Source organism: Schistocerca nitens, chromosome 6 (genome assembly GCF_023898315.1).
Source record: "Schistocerca nitens isolate TAMUIC-IGC-003100 chromosome 6, iqSchNite1.1, whole genome shotgun sequence".
Taxonomy (NCBI): domain Eukaryota; kingdom Metazoa; phylum Arthropoda; class Insecta; order Orthoptera; family Acrididae; genus Schistocerca; species Schistocerca nitens.
Window position 1 is genome coordinate 158,295,129 of NC_064619.1, and position 24,440 is coordinate 158,319,568.

The 24,440-nt window shown below is 42.1% G+C and overlaps 1 protein-coding gene across 1 annotated transcript in view; it reads left to right on the forward strand.

Annotated features, from left to right (window-relative positions):
- The window catches only part of LOC126262972 (zwei Ig domain protein zig-8-like), a 392,864-nt gene that overhangs the window by 149,371 nt on the left and 219,053 nt on the right, over positions 1 to 24,440 (forward strand). The window contains exon 3 of the mRNA XM_049959922.1: positions 16,109 to 16,264. Coding sequence (XP_049815879.1) covers positions 16,109 to 16,264 — 156 coding nt within the window. The remainder of the gene's footprint in view (positions 1 to 16,108; positions 16,265 to 24,440) is intronic.

The following is a 24,440-nucleotide window of genomic DNA, read 5'->3' on the forward strand; positions in this document are numbered from 1 at the left end:
ATTACATCATGGTCAGACAGTTTCCGAAATCATATACCCTATTGTAAGGCGTACCCAGGAGCAAATACAGTCTCAGATCACAATATAGCAGTGATGACGAGTAGGCTTAAGTTTAAGACATTAGTCAGAAAGGGTCAATACACAAAGAAGTGGAATGTAGAAGTATTAAGGAATGAGGAGATACGCTTTAAATTCAGCAAGGTTACAGATACATCCGTAAGGAATAGGTCAGTAGGCAGTACAGTTGAATGGGAGAAGACATCTCTGAAAAGGGCAATCTTAGAAATTGAAAAGAAAAAGATAGGTACTATGAAGGTAACTGCATAGAAAACACGGCTAGCAGAAGAAATTCTTGAGTAGATCGACGAAAGAACGAAGTACATAATCTTTCAGAGAAATTAAAGAATACAGAAATACAAGTCGCTGAGGAATAAATGAAAGAAGGAAGTGCAGGAAAGCTAAAACGAAGTGGCTCTATGAAAAATGTGAAGAAATCGGAAACGAATGATTGTTGGAAGGTGTGGCTCAGTACATTGGAAACTCAAAATAATCCCTGATGAAATCAAAAGCAAGGGTAGCATAATTAAGAATTCGAGTATTCCGCTGTTTAATGTTGAGGAGAGAGTGGGTAAGAGGAAAGAGTACATTGAAGATCTCTATGAGGGGGAAGATTTGTCAGTAATGATAGAAGAAGAAACAGGAGTCGATTTAGAGAAGATAGGGGATTCAGTATTAAATTTGAATTTAAGAGAGCTTTGGTGGACCTATGATCAAAGAAAGCTGAATGGATTGTTAACGTCCCATCAGAATTTTTGAATTAATTGTGAAAGTGGCTACGAAACGACTATTCACATTGGTGTATAGAATGTATGAGTGTGGCCACATACCGACTGACTTTTAATGTCAATTGACAATGTGTCAGAGGACGATCAGTTTGGCTTTAGGAAAGGTAAAGATACCAGAGAGGCGATTATGACGTTGCAGTTGATCATGGAAGCAAGACTAAATAAAAATCAAGACACGGTCATAGGGGTTGTCGACCTAGTGATAGCATTCGAATATGTGGACCGGTGCCAGATTTTCAAATTTCTCAAATTCTGAGAAAAGTAGGTTTAAGCTGTAGGGAGAGCGAGTAATATACACTATGCACAAGAGTCAAGCGCGAACATTAAGAGTGGATGACGAAGAACGAAGTTCTCCGATTAAAGAGGGTGTAAGGCAGGGATGTAGTCTTTCGCCCCTACTGTTCTATCTGTACATAGAAGAAGATTCAGGAGTGAAGTTAAAATTCAAGATGAAAGGATATAAGTGACAAGATTCTCTGATGACTTTGCCATCCTGACTGAAAGTGAAAGAGAATTAAGTGATCCGCTGAATGGAATGAACAGTCTAATGAGTTCAGAATGTGATCTGAGAGTAAACTGACAGAAGACGAAAGTAATGAGAAGTATCAGAAATGAGAACAGCGTGAAACTTAACATGAGGATTCATCGACACGAAGTAGATGAAGTTAACGTATTCTGCTACCTAGGCAGTAAAGTATGCAATGACGGACAGAGCAAGGAGGACATTAAAAGGAGACTAGCACTGGAAAAAGTTGCCTTCCTGACCAAGAGGAATCTACTAGCATCAAACATAGTTTCCAATCTGAAGAAGAAATTTCTGAGAATGTACGTCTGGAACACAGCAATGTATGGTAGTGGAACATGGCCTGTGGAAAAACCCAGACAGAAGAGAATCTAAGCATTTGAGATGTGGTGTTACACACGAAACTCAGAAGGACTGATAAGGCCAGGGATGAGGAGATTCTGGGCAGAATCACACAGAAAATTGGGAAATGAGCGAGTGCAAAACACTGACGAGGAGAAGGGACATGGAATACATCCAGCAAGTAACTGAGGACGTAGGTTGCATGTGCTACTCTGAGATTAAGAGCTGGCACATGAGAGATATTTGTGGTAGGCCACATCAAACTATTCAGAAGACTGGTGACTCACAAAACATCTGTAGACTGGATGTCTCAGTGATGCTGTGAATGATTTGGGTACTATGCTCCTTCCCTCTAGTGGACACTGTCACGTTGTACAGTCTCAGCATTGTAGCTGTAAAATGTTCAGTCTACTACTGATTGCCAGACAGTCTGGCAACACACTGCCTGTTAGTTACTCAAGGTGGGGAATTGATGAATGCCACACAAGTCATTGACAACTTTCCATTCAGCAGTGTGGGCAAAGGCTGGAGAGCAAAGAGGTCGACAGGAGAAAATCATCGAGATGCATTGCAGAAGTGCATGATTTTTCCCATATTTGGGAAATATATACGTGAGGACAAGAGCCGCGTCACAATTGTAGCATGGCTGGGACAGTGAGTTGCATAGCTCATCTCCTCCACATGCCTCCTGAACCTGTGCAAGTTTTGCCGATGTATGGAAGCCATCTTGTCGGCGAGGCTTACCTCTATTTGACCCCTGTCATCGGCCATGGTGGGTTGACTGCAGCAGAGAGGAGGTTCTCTCGCGGAACTCACTGGTTCCCTTATTCACACTTTGACGTACGTACTAGTTATGAGATGCTCATATCAGACATGACCAAGATGACCTCTTCCGATAGATACAGAGTAGACCACTTTGGTCCATTGGTCTTTGTCCACAGACTGGATTTCGGGTATGCTGGCTAGGTATATGTAACAGAAACACTTTGCTGGGTCTCTTCCAATTCGAGACATGATGGTTCGCGATCTTGGCTGACATTAAGGTCGGCAACTACTCGTATTAACGTTGGAGTGAGACCAAGGTTGAGCTAATGGACAACTGGCGCACGCTTGCCGCTGCCTTTACAGGTGCAGGTAGGTGTCTCCTGCTCAATCGTCATAGTCTGAGTGATACCACTGATCTTCTGGATAGGCTTCTTCAATGCCAGGGTCAAAGATTTCTTGAAATTTGGTGGTTGCATGGCCATAAATTCCTTCTTTGCATCAGAGTATGAGACACCCAGGGTGACTTTTACTTCTTGAATCTTCTTTTCTTCTCCGAAGTAAGGACAGTCTCTCCTCCAGACCACATGGATCTGAGAGCCATTAACTCACGTTGGCGGGGGATTGCTTTGAAAACCTTGTTTGTGGGCCGTTGCACCAAATCGTCGATGTGAAGCCAGACTGTTAACGCCCATAGTGGTGCGATCAAAGCGTTGCTCATTGGAGTTGCACGTAAGATGTAACCCCAAAGTAAAAATTTCTTCAACGTTGTTTCAGCCAGTGTGCAGTTCATTGTTGGTGGGATACTCTCCAAGTAGCTTGGCATTTAACAGTTTTGTACTAGGGGAGCTTTCTTGGTCTCGAGCATGAGAGTACCGTTGTGCAGCCCCTTGATACAGTTGAGCTGCCTGGTAAGGCCCTCTGGACCTTTATGGATATAGCACTACAACAGTTTTTCATAAGAACCATCGAAATGTTTCATCACAACAAAGACATTATATATCACACGATGTGGTCTGATGTGCCTGACTGAAACTTTCAGATATGTACCAGTGGATGGTCACACAAGGTCACTAAGAATTTTGGGTGTTAATAATGCCCAACGGACTATTCGAGCCGATGGTGGTGGAGGCATTGGATCCGGACTTCATGGAATTTTACAAGACCAACTAGGGAAGTGAGTCAGCCCAGGGAGAGCCCAACTTGCCTGGGTATCCTTATTCAGCTGGTATGCAGCAGGTTCCCTGGTTCCCTGGCGGTTGCCTCTAGACACTATTCCTCCACACTGGCCACGCATTCCATCATTGGGGAGCACTACTTGAGACGCACTCTTCTTGAAATAAATGTTATGCCTTTCTCGCGTTCCTCATGGGTCGGGAGGTGGGCACCGGTCGCCTCTTGAAATAAACGTTATGCCTTCCTCGTGTTCCTGATAGGTCGGGATGCAGGCACCCGTCGCTTCTTCCTTGGCCCGAATTAACTACAAAGACATGACCGTCCTACTGTTATTGTTCTAAAGTTAATATATATAGCGAGGTAGTACGTTTCGCCTGCACAAATGAAACAGTTATTGATTGACTTAGCGTTGATGCATGGCGAGCAAAGAAGAGTTAGAAAAGGGAATGTGAGAGGACTTCGTTACGAGACTGAATAACAAGAGGACGTGTAGGAAGTGTGTGCAATGAAACAGTGATTGTTGGCATCCACATTGTATAATTTGTATTTTTTGAGATTAACAAGCTATGTGTAATGCTAATGTGGAGTTTAATAACGGCCATAATAGAGTCTGTTGCTTTTCAAACGTAGTTGCGCGTATATAATTTTGATCAAACTGTTCTGTGATGAACTGTTATGTACTACAAGCTGTTCTAGGGCTTCGAACATTTGGTGGTCGATGTTTGATGTAGAGCCTGCTTCAGTAACATGGTCAACAGTGTAGTGAAAGTTTTATTTACAAAAAACCAACTCACTTCACTCGCAGACAATCATCAAATAACCAAATGCGAATGGCAATGTTACAATTCGAGAAGATCCTATAGAAGTTTTCTTCTCTTACATTTCAAGAATTTTACAGGCAACCATCAGTGTCGGCAGCTGCTTTAACACAACGAGAGTAACATGTTTACGTTTACGAAACTATGTATGCTGTGGGAGTATACGACGGCAAGGTAACGGGCGAGTGTGGCGCCCTGAAAATATTCTAGGTCCGGAGTTGGCGTGGACGCGCTGGGGCCTCTCGGCGGGCCGCGGCTCGTCGGCGGCCACGTGGTGCTCAACGTTGTCCCAGGTCCAGCCACGTGGCTGGGAATTCCATGGTGACCGTGTGTCGTTGAAGGAGACACGCCACAAGTGCCAAGAATGGCGGACTTTGTGAAACCGTCATGTCAGACATTTCACAGATCATGTGGAAATTAATGGAAGCCTGATGACTCATGATACCTCAAAGAAACATGTACATTACCATTATTTGCACGACGATTCTTATGGTGTAATCAGATTTTCATTATCTTTATTAGTTTAAAGTTTTGTATCGGACTGTAAATTATACAAGTAACACCCAGCAACGAATTCCCAAAATCTAAACGGTTCGTCCGATTTCGTCGATCCATGTTCTTTAGAGAGCTGTTAACATAAACCTAAACTGGTATGAATTACAGGCATGTAACTTGAATAGTACATGAGTTGTAGGAGATCAAAGTGGCCGATTACTGCTAATCGCGTCAGGCCGTAAGTACTCCACAGTTACACGAGACGCTAGCAGCGTTCTTATAAATATATTTTTTCATCTATGTCTTTGTTTATATCCGATATGTACTATTCATGAAGAAATTGGTAAAATATTTAGTGTGTTTTAGAAAGCACAGAGACGTTATGCTACTGGCCTACCTTTGGTTCTATTCCTTTGATATTATTTATTTTGATATTATTTAATTTGATCGTGTATCTAATAACGTGTGTTAGAGAGTGTTTATGGTCTATCCATAGGAATATATATTTAATTTCAACTTATTTAAATGTAAATCTAGTATTTCAGTGTGTTTTATTATGTTTGTGTTTGTGCGTTGGCACGAAGACATGGCGGGAGCATTCTAGCCAATCACAGCACTCGTGAATGGGGAGACTGGATGGAAGCGGGAGAAGAGTTCTGTGCAGGACGGCACAGGACACGGGCGTTACGGGAGAGGAAACAGAAAGTGCTGGATGTGAAGGCGTGAGGTACAGTCGCGGGAGGGACTTGGAGAGTATGGAGCAGTTTGCGCGTGGTCGCGACAGATAGAAATACTTCAGAGTGCCAACTTGTGTACTTGTGAGGTTTCCGTGGCTTCTACAGTGAAGACATAGTGTGCATTTAGTAGTAAATGTATCGCGAGCTATGTTGTCGTTCATAAATAATTGCGTGCAGTAGTAATCTATTGTTTCTCTGTTATTCAACTTATATTTTATTTAATTGCTGGATAATCGACACCAATAAGTGTTTGGCAGAAATATACCGCATTCTTAAAAGTACTTCCACTATCGTAGTCATCAGATGGTACCTCCAGATTTTATTTAATTGCAATCTTTCATTTATAAATTTCTATATTAATTCGCAATTTCCCAGTAATAAGAACCTTCGACCATTCGATTCGTATGTGTATTCATATTGTGTACTGTAGACTCAGCAGTATTTGGCTTGTAATGCGGCAACTACGAATCCCAGCCCCTAGACAATGTAACCAGCCAAAACTTTGAATATTTCAACTCTGAGTCTTAGTTTACGTAGTTGAGGGTCACCACACTACATCATTTCACTTCCTTTTTTGAAAGACTGCACAATCAAGACTCTGTCCTTCACAGTCATACAAACAGAGACACTACACACACTAGTCCAATAAAAGCGAGTTTAATATTACCAGCTTAAAACATTAATTTCTTGTTTTGAACAACAGTATTATACCTCTGAATCATGCCCAAAGCTTACGATAACAGAGGATTGGTGCTGCTCACGAGTCCCCAGCTCAGGATATGGGGTTATTTATGCAATTCTTGCAAATCTTTCCCTTCATGAGTTTTCAAGATACAATGACGAGGTTTTCAGAAAATTACAGTAACCCAAAGAGAAGTTAATTTTGTTGTTATGGTATTACTCGTAGCCCGTTTATCATTTTTTAACGGCGCTCGAAAGTTCTTCAGAACGCGTGTGCATTGATTAACAGTAATTTCGTGTGACTGTGAAGAGCTTCGAGGAAATAGCCAATTAATGTACAACAACTGAAAGGCAAAGCGGCCAGCTCCAGATACTGTCGGCTACTATGACCGACAGAGCCGTATTATTGAGCGTTTCTGCTATTTATTTCTTTTCGCAGACGTTGATCTCTTGAACGAGAATGTGTTGAGGCGTTTTAAATAGTATTCATAAGCCCGTTCTCATACTTTAAATATTTGCTTCTCTATCGTTTAATATGTAGTTTTACTCACCTTCTTGCGGCATATATCGATGTAACGTAGGTGCTTTGCTTGAAAGCCTCACATGACAGGATTTCCACCGCAACAGCCAATTCCATCTGCTTCGCTTTTAAACATTAACGTAAGTCGGTGCTGCCTCTCGAGCCGCGTGTGTCCATCGTACGTTGCGCTTACTCACCCGCAGCTACAAAGCTATAATGCCGGAATATTAAGTGAAGGCCGAAACGCACTTTCGTATGGGTTAATTATAGAGTCGTTGTGTTCATCCTCATCTCTGTCCACTGCTACGCCACCCCACTTCCATGGTGCAGTCCAAGCAATGTAAATTAGACGAAGTAAAAACGAAGTTGTTCACTCACCAGGACGTTCTTCAGCTGCACAAAACCACTCCATCTTCGGCACAGAACCACGCCCACACCCAGCGAAAAGTTCTTGCGAAGGAAAGTCGATTCCGCCGACGATCGTCAGGCTTATTGCTTCCTAGATCAAGGTTTTATAGCCCCCTGGTTGAAAGCAGTCTTCAGAGTATATAGCAAAGGCGGTCAGATTTGCTGAGTATGTTGGGCGCGCCAACAATTTCCTTCAAGTAAAAAAAAAATCTGTGGTACATTCCCTTGACTGCCCTATTGGCCTGACAGCAGACACATTGCAGCATTTTTTTGTCGCGGCACTAACAGGTGAGGATGGCGGCCCCATCACCCCGGCCGCCTTTTACTGCCCGCAAAGTTTCCCAGAACTCATTTGATAGCGGGCTGAATCGACCTGGAACTTCCTGGAGGGACTGGACTGAGGAAAAATCGCCACCCCTGTCCGAGACTGAATGCCAGGATAGTAGTCTAACGCTGTACTCTCTCGACCGCCCTGTCATTTATTCTTATTTCGGTTTTGATGATTAGTTACTGAAATACCAGTATCCGTAAAAACGTGTTAGTCAAAACAGACTTCCGTAAAATCGTTGAGTTTTACTTTTCCTGCAATGAAATAATAACATTCTTGTAGAATTATCAAGAAGATCCAAACGCATTTGGTGGACTAACTTGCTGAAAGTTCCTACCTGAATAACAGCAATGGCTTTGTGTATATTCATAACCTACCAGAGAGCAACCTTCTGTAACGTTAAACTTTGTAATAACATTATTTGACGTATGTGTCTTCTTGAGACGTCAGTAGCACCACGATTTATTAATGTTAATTCCCTCCTGGACATTTACGTTTCTATAATCCCAGAACTGTGCGGCTGGTCCCGGCGGAGGTTCGAGTCCTTCCTTGGGCATGAGTGTGTGTGTTTGTCTTTAGGATAATTTAGGTTAAGTAGTGTGTAAGCTTAGGGACTGATGACCTTAGCAGTTAATTCCCATAGGATTTCACACACACATTTATAATCCCTGAAGCACCATTTATGCAGTATCCGACGATCCAAAGTTATCGGCCTGTCTTTCATCATTTGCAGCTTTTCCTGACTATTGTTACTTCTCTGTAGTTCTTCCGCTATTTTTTGCGTATGTCATACCAGTATAACCTCTATAATTACTCCGTACTAACTTCTGTGTTCACTATATCGTACAAAAATTAATACAAATACTAACATGTAACACAAGCACGCCTGATTCTGTTTTATTCACTATCACGCAGTGTTTCTTGTTAACATCCAGCTGAAGAAGGTATTGGAAGTTATGTAATGTTATTGATACGTACGTAACTAACTTTTAAAACATTCTACCGTTTCCATCATAAATGAATGTGAAAGTCCCCTATGATCCTACGTATTCCATAGGATCGTCGGATAATTTGCCATTTTCTCAAGACTTCAGCAAACAGTACACTCTTCAGGTACAGAGGTTCATGGGAGTAAAAGATTCCCTATTGTGAAATACCGTGATTGTAATATCGGGTGACACAGGGCATGACACACAAAGTAAGTGGCATGAACATTTGTATCTCATACGTTTCGTGGCGAACATATGATAGGTAATTTATAGATGACAAAATTTTGTATAAGTCTTGGCTTTATTCAACTGTAAGTTACATTTTCTCTGGTGCTCTTCAGGAGGTACAACCATTAGTGTTATCTTGCATAACGACGTATATTTGTGACATCTTAAGTGGATAGAAATAAAAAAAGAAAATTAATCGCAGCACGTTCATTTGCACAGTTATTTTTAATGTCATTCGCAGTGTTTTCATTTAAAGAAAGCTTCATTTCCATACAGCCAGTTCAAATGATAAGAGTACACGTCCATAATACTATCAGAAAAAGTGAAGGAAGGTGTAACAGTACGTAGGCAAAGTAACATTTAATTATATTCAATAATGAATTTCCGCGTAGCGGAATAAAACTGCAAAATTATATTTTTACCTACTACAATTCGAAAAAGACACAAATATGTTATGCCATAATTCCTTGAAACAGCTGCCTGCTTCCTTTACTGAATAGAAGAACGCTGCTAGTTTGAGGCTGAGTACACGCGGATCACCTAATGGCCGCCTTTCACCACAGCCCCTACGCCTCGCAGTACAGTAGCAATGGTGTCGCAGTATAGCCGACGATTTCGGCGCGCCTCCGACAGTGCTGCTGCTAGTCGCGGCTTATCGGATTTCTGTCCAATCCCGCCCTGTCCTGACACAATTGCTCTAGTGAATCCACTTGTCAAGGATTCGTAGCACACGAAATTTACTTCCTTTGCCTTCTGAATCCCACCATTTGTGCTCTTCCGGCGCCCATGCTATTGGAAAAATGATTTCCGCCCGTCTCGTCCTGCTGCCTCGCCGGCTGTGCCTTTGGTCCAACTCCAAAACGACAAAAATTATGGACTGCCTTTCAGCGGCTTAGAGTGTTTCTTAAATGTGTGTCTTTATGCATAGACCGATAAGTGTACCACATTCATCATTGCCTTCTGTTGCTAGATAAACCATTCACTAGTATGTGAATCTTTAGGTTTTGGCGGCGCAAAGACTGTTTCATTACGTTTCGGGTGTTCAGCCGCAAGAAATCTCCTTCTTCTAATATTTCGGCTGTATAACGTTCAGCCATCTTCAGAGTGAGCCGCAAGACTGCCGCTCCAGTGCTTGCTTCGTCCCTTTATAGTGTTGTTCCGCGCGACTGCGCATGCGGCCACAGATGCAAATGCGCCAGAGACGGTGGTCGGCGGCAGAGACGTGCATAATGCGCGAGTTGTAACTATGACTCCGCAGTTGATCTGTGTTGGCATATCGATATATCATTGTGAGCTGCACTGTGACGACATCTTTGCGAGTTTATTACAGCAAGTGCCGGATTCCATGATTTATCAAGATTGAAACCACTGTCTCTATTAATTAAATACGTCGTCAAGCGAATTTCAATTGGGACTCGATGGTGAAGGAGGCAATTATGATGGGCAGCCGGCTGGAGTGGCCGTACGGTTCTAGGCGCTACAGTCTGGAGCCGACCGACCGCTTCGGTCGCAGGTTCGAATCCTGCCTCGGGCATGGATGTGTGTGATGTCCTTAGGTTAGTTAGATTTCATTAGTTCTAAGTTCTAGGCGACTGTTGACCTCAGATGTCAAGTCGCATAGTGCTCAGAGCCATTTGAACCATTTTATGATGGGCAGCAAAATGTCTGAGAAGAATTTTGAAAGAAAATTATTAATTCAACTTTAATTTGGCGGGTTTTCAACACATCTACCTCTACATGATTACTCTGCAATTCACATTTAAGTGCTTGGCAGAGGGTTCATCGAACCACCAATCATACTGTCTCCCTACCATTTCACTCCCAAACAGCGCGCGGGAAAAACGAACACCTAAACCTTTCTGTTCGAGATTTGATTACTCTTATTTTATTTTGATGACCATTCCTACCTATATAGGTTGGGCTGAACAAAATATTTTCGCATTCGGAAGAGGAAGTTGGTGACTGAAATTTCGTAAATAGATCTCGCCGCGACGCAAAACGTCTTTGCTTTAATGACTTCCATCCCAACTCGCGTATCATATCTGCCACACTCTCTCCCCTATTACGTGATAATACAAAATGAGCTGCCGTTTTCTGCACCCTTTCCATGTCCTGCGTCAATCCCACCTGGTAAGGATCCCACAGCGCGCAGCAATATTCGAACAGAGGACGAACGAGTGTAGAGTAAGCTGTCTCTATAGTGGATTTGTTGCATCTTCTAAGTGTCCTGCCAATGAAACGCAACCTTTGGCTCGCCTTCCCCACAATATTATCTATGTGGTCTTTCCAACTGAAGTTGTTCGTAATTTTAACACCCAGGTACTTAGTTGAATTGACAGCCTTGAGAATTGTACTATTTATCGAGTAATCGAATTCCAACGGATTTCTTTTGGAACTCATGTGGATTACCTCACGCTTTTCGTTATTTAGCGTCAACTGCCACCTGCCACACCATACAGTAATCTTTTCTAAATCGCTTTGCAACTGATACTGGTCTTCGGATGACCTTACTAGACGGTAAATTACAGCATCATCTGCGAACAACCTAAGAGGACCGCTCAGATTGTCACGCAGGTCATTTATATAGATCAGGAACAGCAGAGGTCCCAGGACGCTTCCCTGGGTAACACCTGATACCACTTCAGTTTTACTCGATGATTTGCCGTCTATTACTACGAACTGCAACCTTCCTGACAGGAAATCACGAATCCAGTCGCACAACTGAGACGATACCCCATAGGCCCGCAGCTTCATTAGAAGTCGCTTGTGAGGAACGGTGTCAAAAGCTTTCCGGAAATCTAGAAATACGGAATCAACTTGAGATCCCCTGTCGATAGCGGCCATTACTTCGTGCGAATTAAGAGCTAGCTGCGTTGCACAAGAACGATGTTTTCTGAAACCATGCTGATTACGTATCAATAGATCGTTCCCTTAGAGGTGATTTGTAATGTTTGAATACAGTATATGCTCCAAAACCCTACTGCAAACCGACGTCAATGATATAGGTCTATAGTTCGATGGATTACTCCTACTACACTTCTTAAACACTGGTGAGGCCTGCGAAATTTTCCAGTCTGTAGGTACAGATTTATCGGTGAGCGAGCGGTTGTATATGAATGCTAAGTAGGGAGCTATTGTATTAGCGTAATCTGAAAGGAACCTAATCGGTACACAATCTGGACCAGAAGACTTGCCCGTATCAAGCAATTTGAGCTGCTTCGCAACCCCTAAGGTATCTGCTTCTAAGAAACTCATGCTAGCATCTGTTCGGAAGGAATTTCGAAAACTGCGTTCAGTAACAGTCGTCGGTAACAGTACCATCGGCACTGCGCAGCGAAGGTATTGACTGCGTCTTTCCGCTTGTGTACTTTACATACGACCAGAATTTCTTTGGATTTTCTACCAAATTTTGAGACAATGTTTCGTTGTGGAACCTATTAAAGGCATCTCGCATTGAAGTCCGTGCCAAATTTCGCGCGTCTGTAAATTTTATCCAGTCTTCTGGATTTCGCGTTCTTCTGAACTTGGCATGCTTTTTCCGTTGCCTCTGTTGTGTGTACCATGGGGGATCAGTTCCATCTCTTACCAATTTATGAGGTATGAATCTCTCAATTGCTGTTGCTACTGTATCTTTGAATTTTAGCCACATCTCGTCTACATTTGCATAGTCAGTTCGGAAGGAATGGAGATTGTCTCTTAGGAAGGCTTCTACTGACACTTTATCCGCTTTTTTAAATAAAATTATTTTGCGTCAACTGTCAACTGTCAACAAGACGAAACAATCGAAAGAATATTTGTTGGAACTAAACAAAATTGAACCTTGATATTGTGACAGTATTTTTAAAATAGATAATTAATTGCAATTGCCTTTAATTTTGAAATGAGAGAGACAGTAATAATTTTCTTTTAATGTCTTAACTGTAGCTGCAGGCAGTGCGCTGACGTCAGCGGTGGTCCGCGCGGACGATTTGTGAAGTTAATCCTGGTTCGTGGCGAGAAGATTATGATGGATCATCATCCTGTTTCATTAATATTCCAGTTACGGCGGTGGTCCACGTCTCCGTTGTAGTGGAATCAGCTGGCAGCACTGGCGCGATATTAATAGTTCCAGTGTGTGCGTTATCGTTACACGCGCGATGTTTTATTATTAAACGTTTATTAATCACGCGGTTTGGGTAGGTTGGAATTATGCAATGTCTTTAGTATTTACGATATATATCCGGTTAATGCCAATACTTCGCGCAGTTCTTTCACCGTATTGCCACAGGAAAACAGTCACTATAGCAATTCGTTAAACATCAGTTCAATTTACGTCATTGTCTTTAAGACAGTTTGGATGGTATAATAAATGTTTCTTGATCAAATCACAGCACTGTTCGTTTACTTAACATTTTGGTTTGTTCCACTTTCACGCTATTCTAACAGTTAGTGTCTCCACACGACAATGGTATCTGGCTCACGGATAATTGCCAGAAGTTCACACAGTATGTAAAATCGTCATCACAAACACTCGATATACTTTTCAGGTTTTACTGTTCACTTAATTATGAATGATCTTCTATTAACACAGCGGACGCACTGTAATTAATTGTTACTCCTCCTACCACAGTTTTTCACGCAGAGCTTTGCAACGTTTCTCCACCCGCGAACCGACCACGATACCACAACAACTTGCATGCTCTCTATCGATAGTCTCTCGCGCTCTCTCTCTCTCTCTCTCTCTCTCTCTCTCTCTCTCTCTCTGACACATTACTTCTCCTAGCCTAACCAAAGGTTTAAAAAGCATATAAAACCAGAACATTCATATGCTACAATATAAAATATAAAACAGTAGAAAAATGAATGACGAAACAATGTGACGTATTAACAAATAAAGAATAGTTGAAATAAATGATACATACGTATAATGACAAGGTAATGCACAAAAGAAAAAAAAATTACCGACTTTCCGGGAAAGCGTCGCGGTGTAGTGGTTACCACACTGGACCCGCATTCGGGAGGAAGACGGTGCAAACCTGCTTTCGGCAGTGCCGTTTTAGGTTTTCCCTGATTTACCTGAATCGCGCCGGGCAAATGCCGGTATGGTTCCTTTGAAGGAGCACCTCCGAACCGCTTCCTAATCGTTAAAAAATAGTCCTAGCAATGGTCCCTTCCCCAATGACCTCGTTGTCGATGGGTGATGATGATGCCCGTACAAAGTTTCAATTTTTTCACAATCCCATTTTTTTTTTCACAGTCCAATCGAGTCACTGTCACGAATGATGAGGTTGATGATGAAATGATGAGGACAACACAAACACGCAATACCCGGGCAGAGAAAATCCCCAACCCAGCCGGGAATCGAACCTGGTACCCCGTGATCCAGAGGGAGCAAAGCTATCCACTAGATCACGACCTGCGGACTTGTCCAAACCTTGTAACACTCCTGGTTTTTAAGTTTTCTTTTCACACACAAATGTCACTTAACCCCATCTATAGCAACACATTTTCCATAATGCATATTACCAAAAAAATTAAAAAGAAAACAAACAACCTTCGTTAGTTGTTGTTAAATTCTATTAACAAAATCTCTTTTAAACAGACACTGATGTATTCGTACAGTCCCGAATGTGAAATATCTTTTAGCACAATCGTAGCAATACCATCGCATTTTCCGTAATGTCTATACGGAAGGAATGACCACAATAAAAAATTTAAAATACACATATTTTGTTGATACCGATTGAGTTTTATTCATAACATACTTTTTAAAGATAAATAGATGTGTAATAAGGATACTGACTTCTAAATATAAAACACATGGTTCGATTACACTATATTCAAAAGGACATAAAGTACCAAACCCTCCCCTTGTTATTGCACGCGTTCAATTGAAAATCTATTCAGTTCACCAAAAGTACTTCTGGCCATTTTTACTCCTTATTTTATATCCTTTCCTGCCCAGCTATTCATATTCAGTCTTATCAGTTCAAAAATTCATCAACTTAGTATGAAATGAACACCCTTAGCTGCTTACACGCGTTGACGTACGTCAACGGGGACAGATGAAAATGTGTGCCCCGACCGGGACTCGAACCTGGGATCTCCTGCTTACATGGCAGAGGCTCTATCCATCTGAGCCACCAAGGACCCAGAGGATACAGGGAATGCAAGGATTTATCTCTGTGTCCTTGGTGGATCAGATGGGTAGAGCGTCTGCCATGTCAGCAGGAGATCCCGGTTTCGAGTCCCGGTCGGGGCACACATTATCATCTGTCCTCGTTGACGTATGTCAACGCCTGTAAGCAGCTAAGGGTGTTCATTTCATTGTAATTTCATTCTAACGAGCTGCATGGTCACCGATGGTATCTGTTCTTTCGGACATGTCCGGAAGAGCAAATACCATCTTAGTATATATATTCATCAACTTGTTGAATGACTTTATTATAACTTTAAAAATAACGGGCGAAATGTGTGGGCAATACATTACTTTACTATTATTACAAGTGATTTGTTTTGGCATGCTCTCAAACGTGTTTTATTAATGTCTTACGTTCCAGGTTAAGATTATATCCCTAACTGCAAATAGTGCAGTGCCGCCACCATTACGAAGGTGGCTGAGACATGTTCCGTTAAGTCACGTTCCTCTTTAGTTTCGCCAGTTTAGGATTCTGAAACTCTCTCAAAGACAGTTGTTTATAGCTTCGTTAATACGGAATGTCTTTTCATTAGTGATCTTTCAATTCTCAATTTTTAAATACCCTGCCTAATGGAAGCTGAATCATTTGCTTCTGGTCTCTCAACTAGGTGGAATAATTGTCTTGCTCATCATGGGCTGCTGCTAAAGACTTAGACGAAGCTACGTCAAAGCCATTTTCGCTGTTTTGTGATCCTTACTGTTATCCACTTGGGGTAGTGTGCCTATTCCAAAGTTGCTGACAGAGCTTTAAAATATAGTCTTCAGACGTGTCCAGAGTTCTTTTTTTCATTTGCATATACAGCCTTTCGTGGCCGCTACTGAAGCTTAAATATTATAAGTCGTCAGGCCTCTTTATTGTCAGCTTAAGGTTACTTCTTTACGTTTCGACTCTTCTGTCCGGATGTTCTTCTGGACTCTTGCGGTGCCCTGGTTAACATCCTTTCCCTCAGGTGGTTTCAGTTACAACAGTATTAATGAGATTTGACTGTTACAAAGAACTCTTGTTAATAGACACTTTACATTACACAACGGTATCTGTGCGTCGTGATGACTTCGACTGGGTGTGTTTGTGCTGCAGGAGAGAGTGCGGCGGTGAACCTGACGTTGCCGAGAGTACCTTCGGTGCCGCTGTCCATGGACGACGACTCGCCGTACCTGCAAGACCTCTACTGGCCGCACAACGACTCCTGGCCCATCGACACCCTGGATGAGTTCGAGCGCAACCGCCTGCGAGGTCAGTCCCTTAGTGTCACCTACAAGTAGACAACGATACTTTCTAGTCACACATTCTGAATACTAATGCTCAGTACCTAGAAATCATACTCTGATCAACATCGATGTTATTGGGAATCCAAACCCATTATCTCTCCCTTTTTCACACACGCAGAGGTACAACGTCACCGCCCCCCCCCCTCTCTCTCTCTGTCTTGCACCACACTCTCTCTCTCTCACACACACCCACACAAAACGTAATGATCACATATTTTAATACACCTACCTGAGAATCCAGAGTAGTCCACGTATGTATTTATTACAACCTTTTATTATTTCATGTCAATCTTCCAGCTCTTTCTGTTCAGCTCTTTTTCCTTGTTCATCTCCTTCTGCCCTCTCCCTGTCCACCTCCTACACCCTACCTTGCCAGACCATCTCCTCCTCCACTGCCTCTGTCCACCCCATCCACTGCCACTCTCTGTCCATCCGCTCCTCCTCCATTTGTCCTTCAGTTCCATTCCTTTCCATCTCCTCCGCCCACTATCTAATTCCATCTCCTCTTCCCCCCTCACTTTCTACTTCTCCTCCCACTCTCTCTATCCACCTCTACCTTCCACTCTCCCTCTCCATCTCCTCCTCCCCAGCTCGCTGTTCAACTCCCTCTCCTTGTACATCTCTTCCTCTTTACTTTCTCTGTCCGTCACTCCTTTCTCCTTTCTCTGCCTTCTCCACTTCGCCGCGAGGGTAGCCTCCCGGTCTAGGGCGTCTTGTCACGGTCCGCGCTGCTACCCCCATCGGAGGTTCGAGTCCGCCTTCGGGCATGAGTGTGTGTGTGTGTGTGTGTGTGTGTTTTGGCCTTAGCGTAAGTTAGTTTAAGTTAGATTAAATATTGTGGTCCCATAAGAATTTACCACAATTTGTTTTTCTTCTCCACTTTCCCTCTTCCTCCTCTATTCTCCACCGAGAGAGGTGGCGAAGTGATTTCGGGATGGGATGCGGTGGTTAGATGAACCATCTGCCAGGCACTTAAATGTAATTTGCGCAGTATCCATGTAGATGTAGATGTAGATGTAGACGTACATGACGGTTCAAACCCGTATCCGGCCATCCTGATTTATATTTTCCGAGATTACCCTAAATCGCTTTAGGCAAATGCCGGGATGGTTCGTTTAAAAGGGCACGGCCGATGCCCTTCCCCAAACTTCTCTAGCTTCTGCCCCGTCTCTAATGACCTAGTCGTCGACGGGACGTTAAACACTAATCTCCTTCTCCTCTGTTCCCCTCGTTCCCTGTCCTTCTCTTCGTCTCCCCTGTCTCTGTCCACCTCCTCCTTATTTCCTTGCATTGTCAATTTGCTCGTCTCCCTTCTCTCTGTCCATTTCCACCTTGCCTCACTTTGTCCATCTACTCTTCCTCCTCCTCCTCATAATCTGTATCTATCTCCTCATTGCCCCTCTTTCTCTCTCCACATTATCACCCTCACTCCAAAAGGGATTTGGTCTTTCTTACCACCACAGTGTTTCTTTTCAGAACGCTAGCAATATGTGTAGCAAATTTGGCTGGAATTGTTCCAGGTGTGTACGACGAGCTTTTCTCCTATACGCACTGACAGTTGTTAAATTCTGGTAAAAATTAAAAATGTTAAAGTTTTACCACTTTGGAGGAAAGAATGTCAGTATGTGAAAGCAAAATTGTGGCAATTTTTTACTTCAAAGCTATGTAGCCTGTTTGTGAAAACAAATTTAGAGAAATTAGTAATAGCGAACAAAATAAAAGACCATAAATTAAACTAAACGCGAAGCCATGTAAACTTCTTGACATGAGGATTGGTCGAATTTTAATAAGTCGCTGAGAGCTGCGAGTTAAAAGTACGAGATGCTGCGCCAGAGTATTGTTGTAAGCATTTCATTACTTGCTGTACTAGTACAAACATGTATGCTGCTATTTACAAACTAACATCAAAATACATTTTGATAAATTACCGCCAGCCAAACTGTAACTGACTACAAAACCTTAATAGTTTTTCGGAAAACACTCGTGTTTAATGACCAGTTTCATATAGAAACTTAGGTCTCATATTTTTCAGTAAACTCACGTTTCATATCGACATCAGATCATTGTACTTCAACTTCCAAATATGGCAGTAATACAATTATGACATTATTTTCAACGTGTATATTCACATTGTTTAATGTATGCAGATTTATTAAATCGACTAAGGTACTATGGCTCTACGTGGTACCGTTACACTTTCATTCGTCATTTCCTTAATTTCAGTGATTACAGAACAAACATTACTTTGTGAATTACAGTTCTTGTCTCTTCTTATATGTGAGATGCTTTTTCCTTTCGAGATTTTGTGAATTACTCGGATATGGGGTGAATTTTGATCAACCTTTAGTTCAACCGCTTGTAATGATTGATTCACTGAATTAACAGATTTACCTATTAAAATTAACATACGTTTCATTTTTGAATTTTCCTCGTCTGCTGGCTAAAATTATTCAGACTCCTTTCCAGCTGGTACGTTCCCGTCCCATTTAACACTTGCTCACCATCTCCTGCCTTACCCGCTCTGTGTCTTTTGGTTCAAAAAAGTCATTTTAGCAAAATACCATTCACACCCACAAGAAAATAAAATAATGAGTGGAGAAACAAACAGTTTGTCTTGGTTGGAGGTGTGTATTTACTATTTATGTATGGATGAAGAGTTTCGCCTGATTCAAGCATCTTCAAATTTCCCTACACAGAAACTCTGTGTGTCATTAGAAGTGAAGTGATCCCATTTTGCAAAATTAGAGTTACCAGCAAGAAAATGTAACATGTTTTACTGAATATTATATGGTGTTATGTGTGCGTGATGTCGAGCATACACAACAGCAAATAACTGCCATCGTCCAATATTAGGAAACATCTCTCTATGCCGTCTTAATAAACAGAATGGGATATAACTGAAAAAGTTACACCCGGTGACCGAGTTTCTTACGTGATTATCTACTGGCACAAAAAAAAAAAAAAAAAAAAAAAAAAAAAAAACATGCATCAAGGAGCTGTACGACATAAACGAGATAGGGTAGGTGTGTTCCTACGTCTGAGAGATGATGTCTATTAAAATTTCGCACCAGCCACATAACAGTGACTCTAGTAGTGCTACTACGAAGACATCAATCAGGTATGTTTTAAATAAGCGTTGTGACGCTCGTGAGTGTTAGTGACCTTTGAGATTGGTCGTGGTGGACTGATGTTAGTGAAGAATTCCTTTAAGACTACAAAGAAGTAATTGTAAACAGCTCACTGAGTTTGAAAGAGGTCGTCTAATAGGACTGCGAGAAACTGGATGTTCCTTCTACGATACTGCAGAACGTCGATGCAGGAATGTGTCCAATGCACATTATTGCTGGTAGTGGTGATCACGAAAATGTACGGTCACAAAAAGACAGCGCTCCGGAAGGCCACTTGGCATTAAAGAATGGCCATCATGTTCAGTGTATGGCTCCTGCGCATCGTACTGCATCTGCAGCAGCAAATTTAGCATCAGTTGGCACCAAAGTGACAGAAAGTACTGTTACAGATTAGTTACTTCAAGGACAGCTTCGAACCAGAAGCTTTATAGCATGCATTCCATTGGCTGCAGACCACTGTTATTTGCGACTTCAGTGGTATCAAGCGAAAGCTGTTTGGGAAGCAGGGCGCAGGTCCTTTGTGTTTCCTCTGCGCCAGTGATGGCTTTGCGTTGGTTAGGAGGAGGGCAGTTGAGAGCCTGAAAAAGGCCTGTTTGCGTACTGGGCTCCAACCTGGATTTATTGTCTATGATGCGATTTCGTGTGACAGCAGGAACACTCTCATGGTTATCCCACGCATCCAGCTTAATTTGTACATGTATCTGATGATTCGACCTGTTGTGCTTCTACAAATGGTTCAAATGGCTCTGAGCACTATGGGACTCAACTGCTGAGGTCATGAGTCCCCTAGAACTTAGAACTAGTTAAACCTAACTAACCTAAGGACATCACAAACATCCATACCCGAGGCAGGATTCGAACCTGCGACCGTAGCGGTCCTGCGGTTCCAGACTGCAGCGCCTTTAACCGCACGGCCACTTCGGCCGGCTGTGCTTCTACATCTACATCTACATCTACATCTACATTTATACTCCGCAAGCCATCCAACGGTGTGTGGCGGAGGGCACTTTACGTGCCACTGTCATTACCTCCCTTTCCTGTTCCAGTCGCATATGGTTCGCGGGAAGAACGACTGTCTGAAAGCCTCCGTGCGCGCTCTAATCTCTCTAATTTTACATTCGTGATCTCCTCGGGAGGTATAAGTAGGGGGAAGCAATATATTCGATACCTCATCCAGAAACGCACCCTCTCGAAACCTGGCGAGCAAGCTACACCGCGCAGAGCGCCTCTCTTGCAGAGTCTGCCACTTGAGTTTGTTAAACATCTCCGTAACGCTATCACGGTTACCAAATAACCCTGTGACGAAACGCGCCGCTCTTCTTTGGATCTTCTCTATCTCCTCCGTAAACCCGATCTGGTACGGATCCCACACTGATGAGCAATACTCAAGTATAGGTCGAACGAGTGTTTTGTAAGCCACCTCCTTTGTTGATGGACTACATTTTCTAAGGACTCTGCCAATGAATCTCAAGCTGGTACCCGCCTTACCAACAATTAATTTTATATGATCATTCCACTTCAAATCGTTCCGCACGCATACACCCAGATATTTTACAGAAGTAACTGCTACCAGTGTTTTTTCCGCTATCATATAATCATACAATAAAGGATCCTTCTTTCTATGTATTCGCAATACATTACATTTGTCTATGTTAAGGGTCAGTTGCCACTCCCTGCACCAAGTGCCTATCCGCTGCAGATCTTCCTGCATTTCGCTACAATTTTCTAATGCTGCAACGTCTCTGTATACCACAGCATCATCCGCGAAAAGCCGCATGGGACTTCCGACACTATCTACTAGGTCATTTATATATATTGTGAAAAGCAATGGTCCCATAACACTCCCTTGTGGCACGCCAGAGGTTACTTTAACGTCTGTAGACGTCTCTCCATTGATAACAACATGCTGTGTTCTGTTTGCTAAAAACTCTTCAATCCAGCCACACAGCTGGTCTGATATTCCGTAGGCTCTTACTTTGTTTATCAGGCGACAGTGCGGAACTGTATCGAACGCCTTCCGGAAGTCAAGAAATATAGCATCTACCTGGGAGCCTGTATCTAATATTTTCTGGGTCTCATGAACAAATAAAGCGAGTTGGGTTTCACACGATCGCTGTTTCCGGAATCCATGTTGATTCCTACATAGTAGATTCTGGGTTTCCAAAAACGACATGATACTCGAGAAAAAAACATGTTCTAAAATTCTACAACAGATCGACGTCAGAGATATAGGTCTATAGTTTTGCGCATCTGCTCGACGACCCTTCTTGAAGACTGGGACTACCTGTGCTCTTTTGCAATCATTTGGAACCTTCCGTTCCTCTAGAGACTTGCGGTACACGGCTGTTAGAAGGGGGGCAAGTTCTTTCGCGTACCCTGTGTAGAATCGAATTGGTATCCCATCAGGTCCAGTGGGCTTTCCTCTGTTGAGTGATTCCAGTTGCTTTTCTATTCCTTGGACACTTATTCCATTCTAGAACAGCAGTCCAGAGGGTTTTTCAATAGAATAATGCTTATCCATATATTGTTGTAACCAAACATGCTTTACAGAGTGTCCAGATGGTGCATTGGCCTACCAGATCACTAGATCTGTCTCCAATCGAGCACTTGTGGGGGATATCATCGGACGACAACTTCAGCGTCATCCACAACCAGCATTAACCTTCCCTGTACTGACCGACCACCTGCAACAGACATAGGACACCATCCCACAAACTGACCACTGTTACCTGTAGAACTGAACGCCTGCCGTTTAGCATGCTTTCATTCAATATTCTGGCGGTTACATCGCATATTAAGGTACCAGCATTTCACATTTGCAATGGCTTGTGTCGCGCATAAATCAGCGTGTGATCTGGCAATGTTAACCGCTTAAATAAGTTAACTAGACTAATGTATTTCCGAAATGTAATTAATCTACGTTAATTAATTCTCGGTGTTGTTGTTTTTTTTTCCACTAGTACGTTTTACACTCCATGAAACAGAATAAAAGAAAAGACAGCAGGTAAGCAACGCAATCCAATGAATGAAAAGCAGGATCAGGCATGCATAGGCTTGTCATCCATCCTTGATGATTACCATTTAATTTTGAGGTAGTTGGTGTGTTTTCACTTCTCTGAACCACAGTACATTATTTTGCTTTTCGTTCGTCTAGTTGGTTTGATCCACATATGTAAAGGGATTATCCACATATTTTTTTTAAAGCAGTTGTATATATGACTCGAAATAGCTCCCATAACTTGCTGTTGAACCCTTCCGTATATTTGGCACCTAAATAATAACCCGTAACTCACAACTGACACCAACTGCCATGAGATGCGGAAACTTGGTACACACCTCAGTATGTTCCCGTGCCCAGTACTATGTTCAAAGCGCATCTCACAGATGTAGTTATCATGCAATCATCTAAGAGAAGTAGGTTGCATGATAACAGATGTATGTAGGCCTGATCCTAGTCTGCATTCATTGGGCTACGTCGAATGCCTCAACAAAGTAAACTGTAGCGTTTTCTTTTTCTTCTCCTATTTAAACTTTTTCGGCTGTATTACGTTCCATTTATCTGCAAGACGCCACGCACTGTTTCCATGTATATGACAAAGGCAGATATTCACTGGGATGTTGAACATGCTCACTACCCCATGTTAATAACATGACCGAATATTCAGTAAGTCATGCTACAATTACTTGCTAGTAACTATAATTTTGCTAAATGGGATCATGCTAATTCTTACAAAACGCATATTTTTTGTGTAGGCCAATCTGAAGATGCCTGAATCAGGCAAAACGCGTAATTAGTAAATAACTAATAAACACATCCCTCGGGCCAAGACTATTTGTTTCTTCAACGTTTGTTACTGGTTGCTGTACCAATCCAGCCGTGTGTTGGAAAATCTATTGGAAAATACTTTAAACATATCGCTAACGTGTTGATCTGCTGTAGCGGCTTCATAGGCTGACTCCTTTATTGTTCGTCGTAAATGTCGTCCATCATTCCTGATTGTTTTGTTAGTATCAATCCATCCATTAACTACTGCATTGGCGTTGCTTTCCATATCAGTTCTCAAATAATTTCTCCTTTTTAATCACTGCATATAAATACAAAACAGTATCAGAACTCTCTTTTAAAACATACAGGACATACAGCACCTGGTTTATCACGAAACCCTCCTCAGTTACTATCAACCATTGTCGATTTTTCTTGTGAAAATTTTTGGGTATTGTAACACTAAGTGTGTGTGCACCCATTTAAGGCAAGGCGATAGTTCTTAATAATAGTTGCAAACAAAAGACGTTAGTCATCTGGTTCTAGTAGATCCTTGTCGAAAAAATAACTCGGTCTTTTGAAAAAGTTCGTGAGTACAAAAGCAAAATTTTTAGGCGTAGGCAAAAATTTTGAAATTGCTCACAACATTCCATATGGAATATACCTCAACACTTTGAATATATTTATGACATTCGTGGGCACTAATTTTTTCAGGACGTGTTAACTCACTGCAAAGTACAGGATCATTAGAGAACCCGCTAAGTTGTTAAAATTTATCTATGACAGAATCCTCAACGAATTGCTTTGCTTTCACTGGCCCAGAATAAATGCATCATACTCAGAAGTAATACATTTAGAAGAGCGAAAGGAAATTTAATGTTCATTAGGAAATTTTTCCTTCCTAGATTCTGAGAGGCAAGACTTTTTGAAATAGAAAGGCCACTACCATTAAAATGCTAATATATAAACATCATCAACAGTTTTCACTAAGAATTTGCTTGATGCCTTTTGAATATATATGACAGAGTCGTCGAATATATAGGTCCTTCGATGATGGCTCATCAACTTCTCATAGTACTATCTCTATCATTTGAGAGAAAATTATGGCCTTAAATACGGAAGTAACGTTTCATCTTCTTAAATCTCCCAGATATCAAGCATATAAAATCACAAGTTCAGACAGCACTACAGAATACGTCCATCACCTACCACACTTCAACTATGAATGCATCAGACTGCGCAGAGGCAAA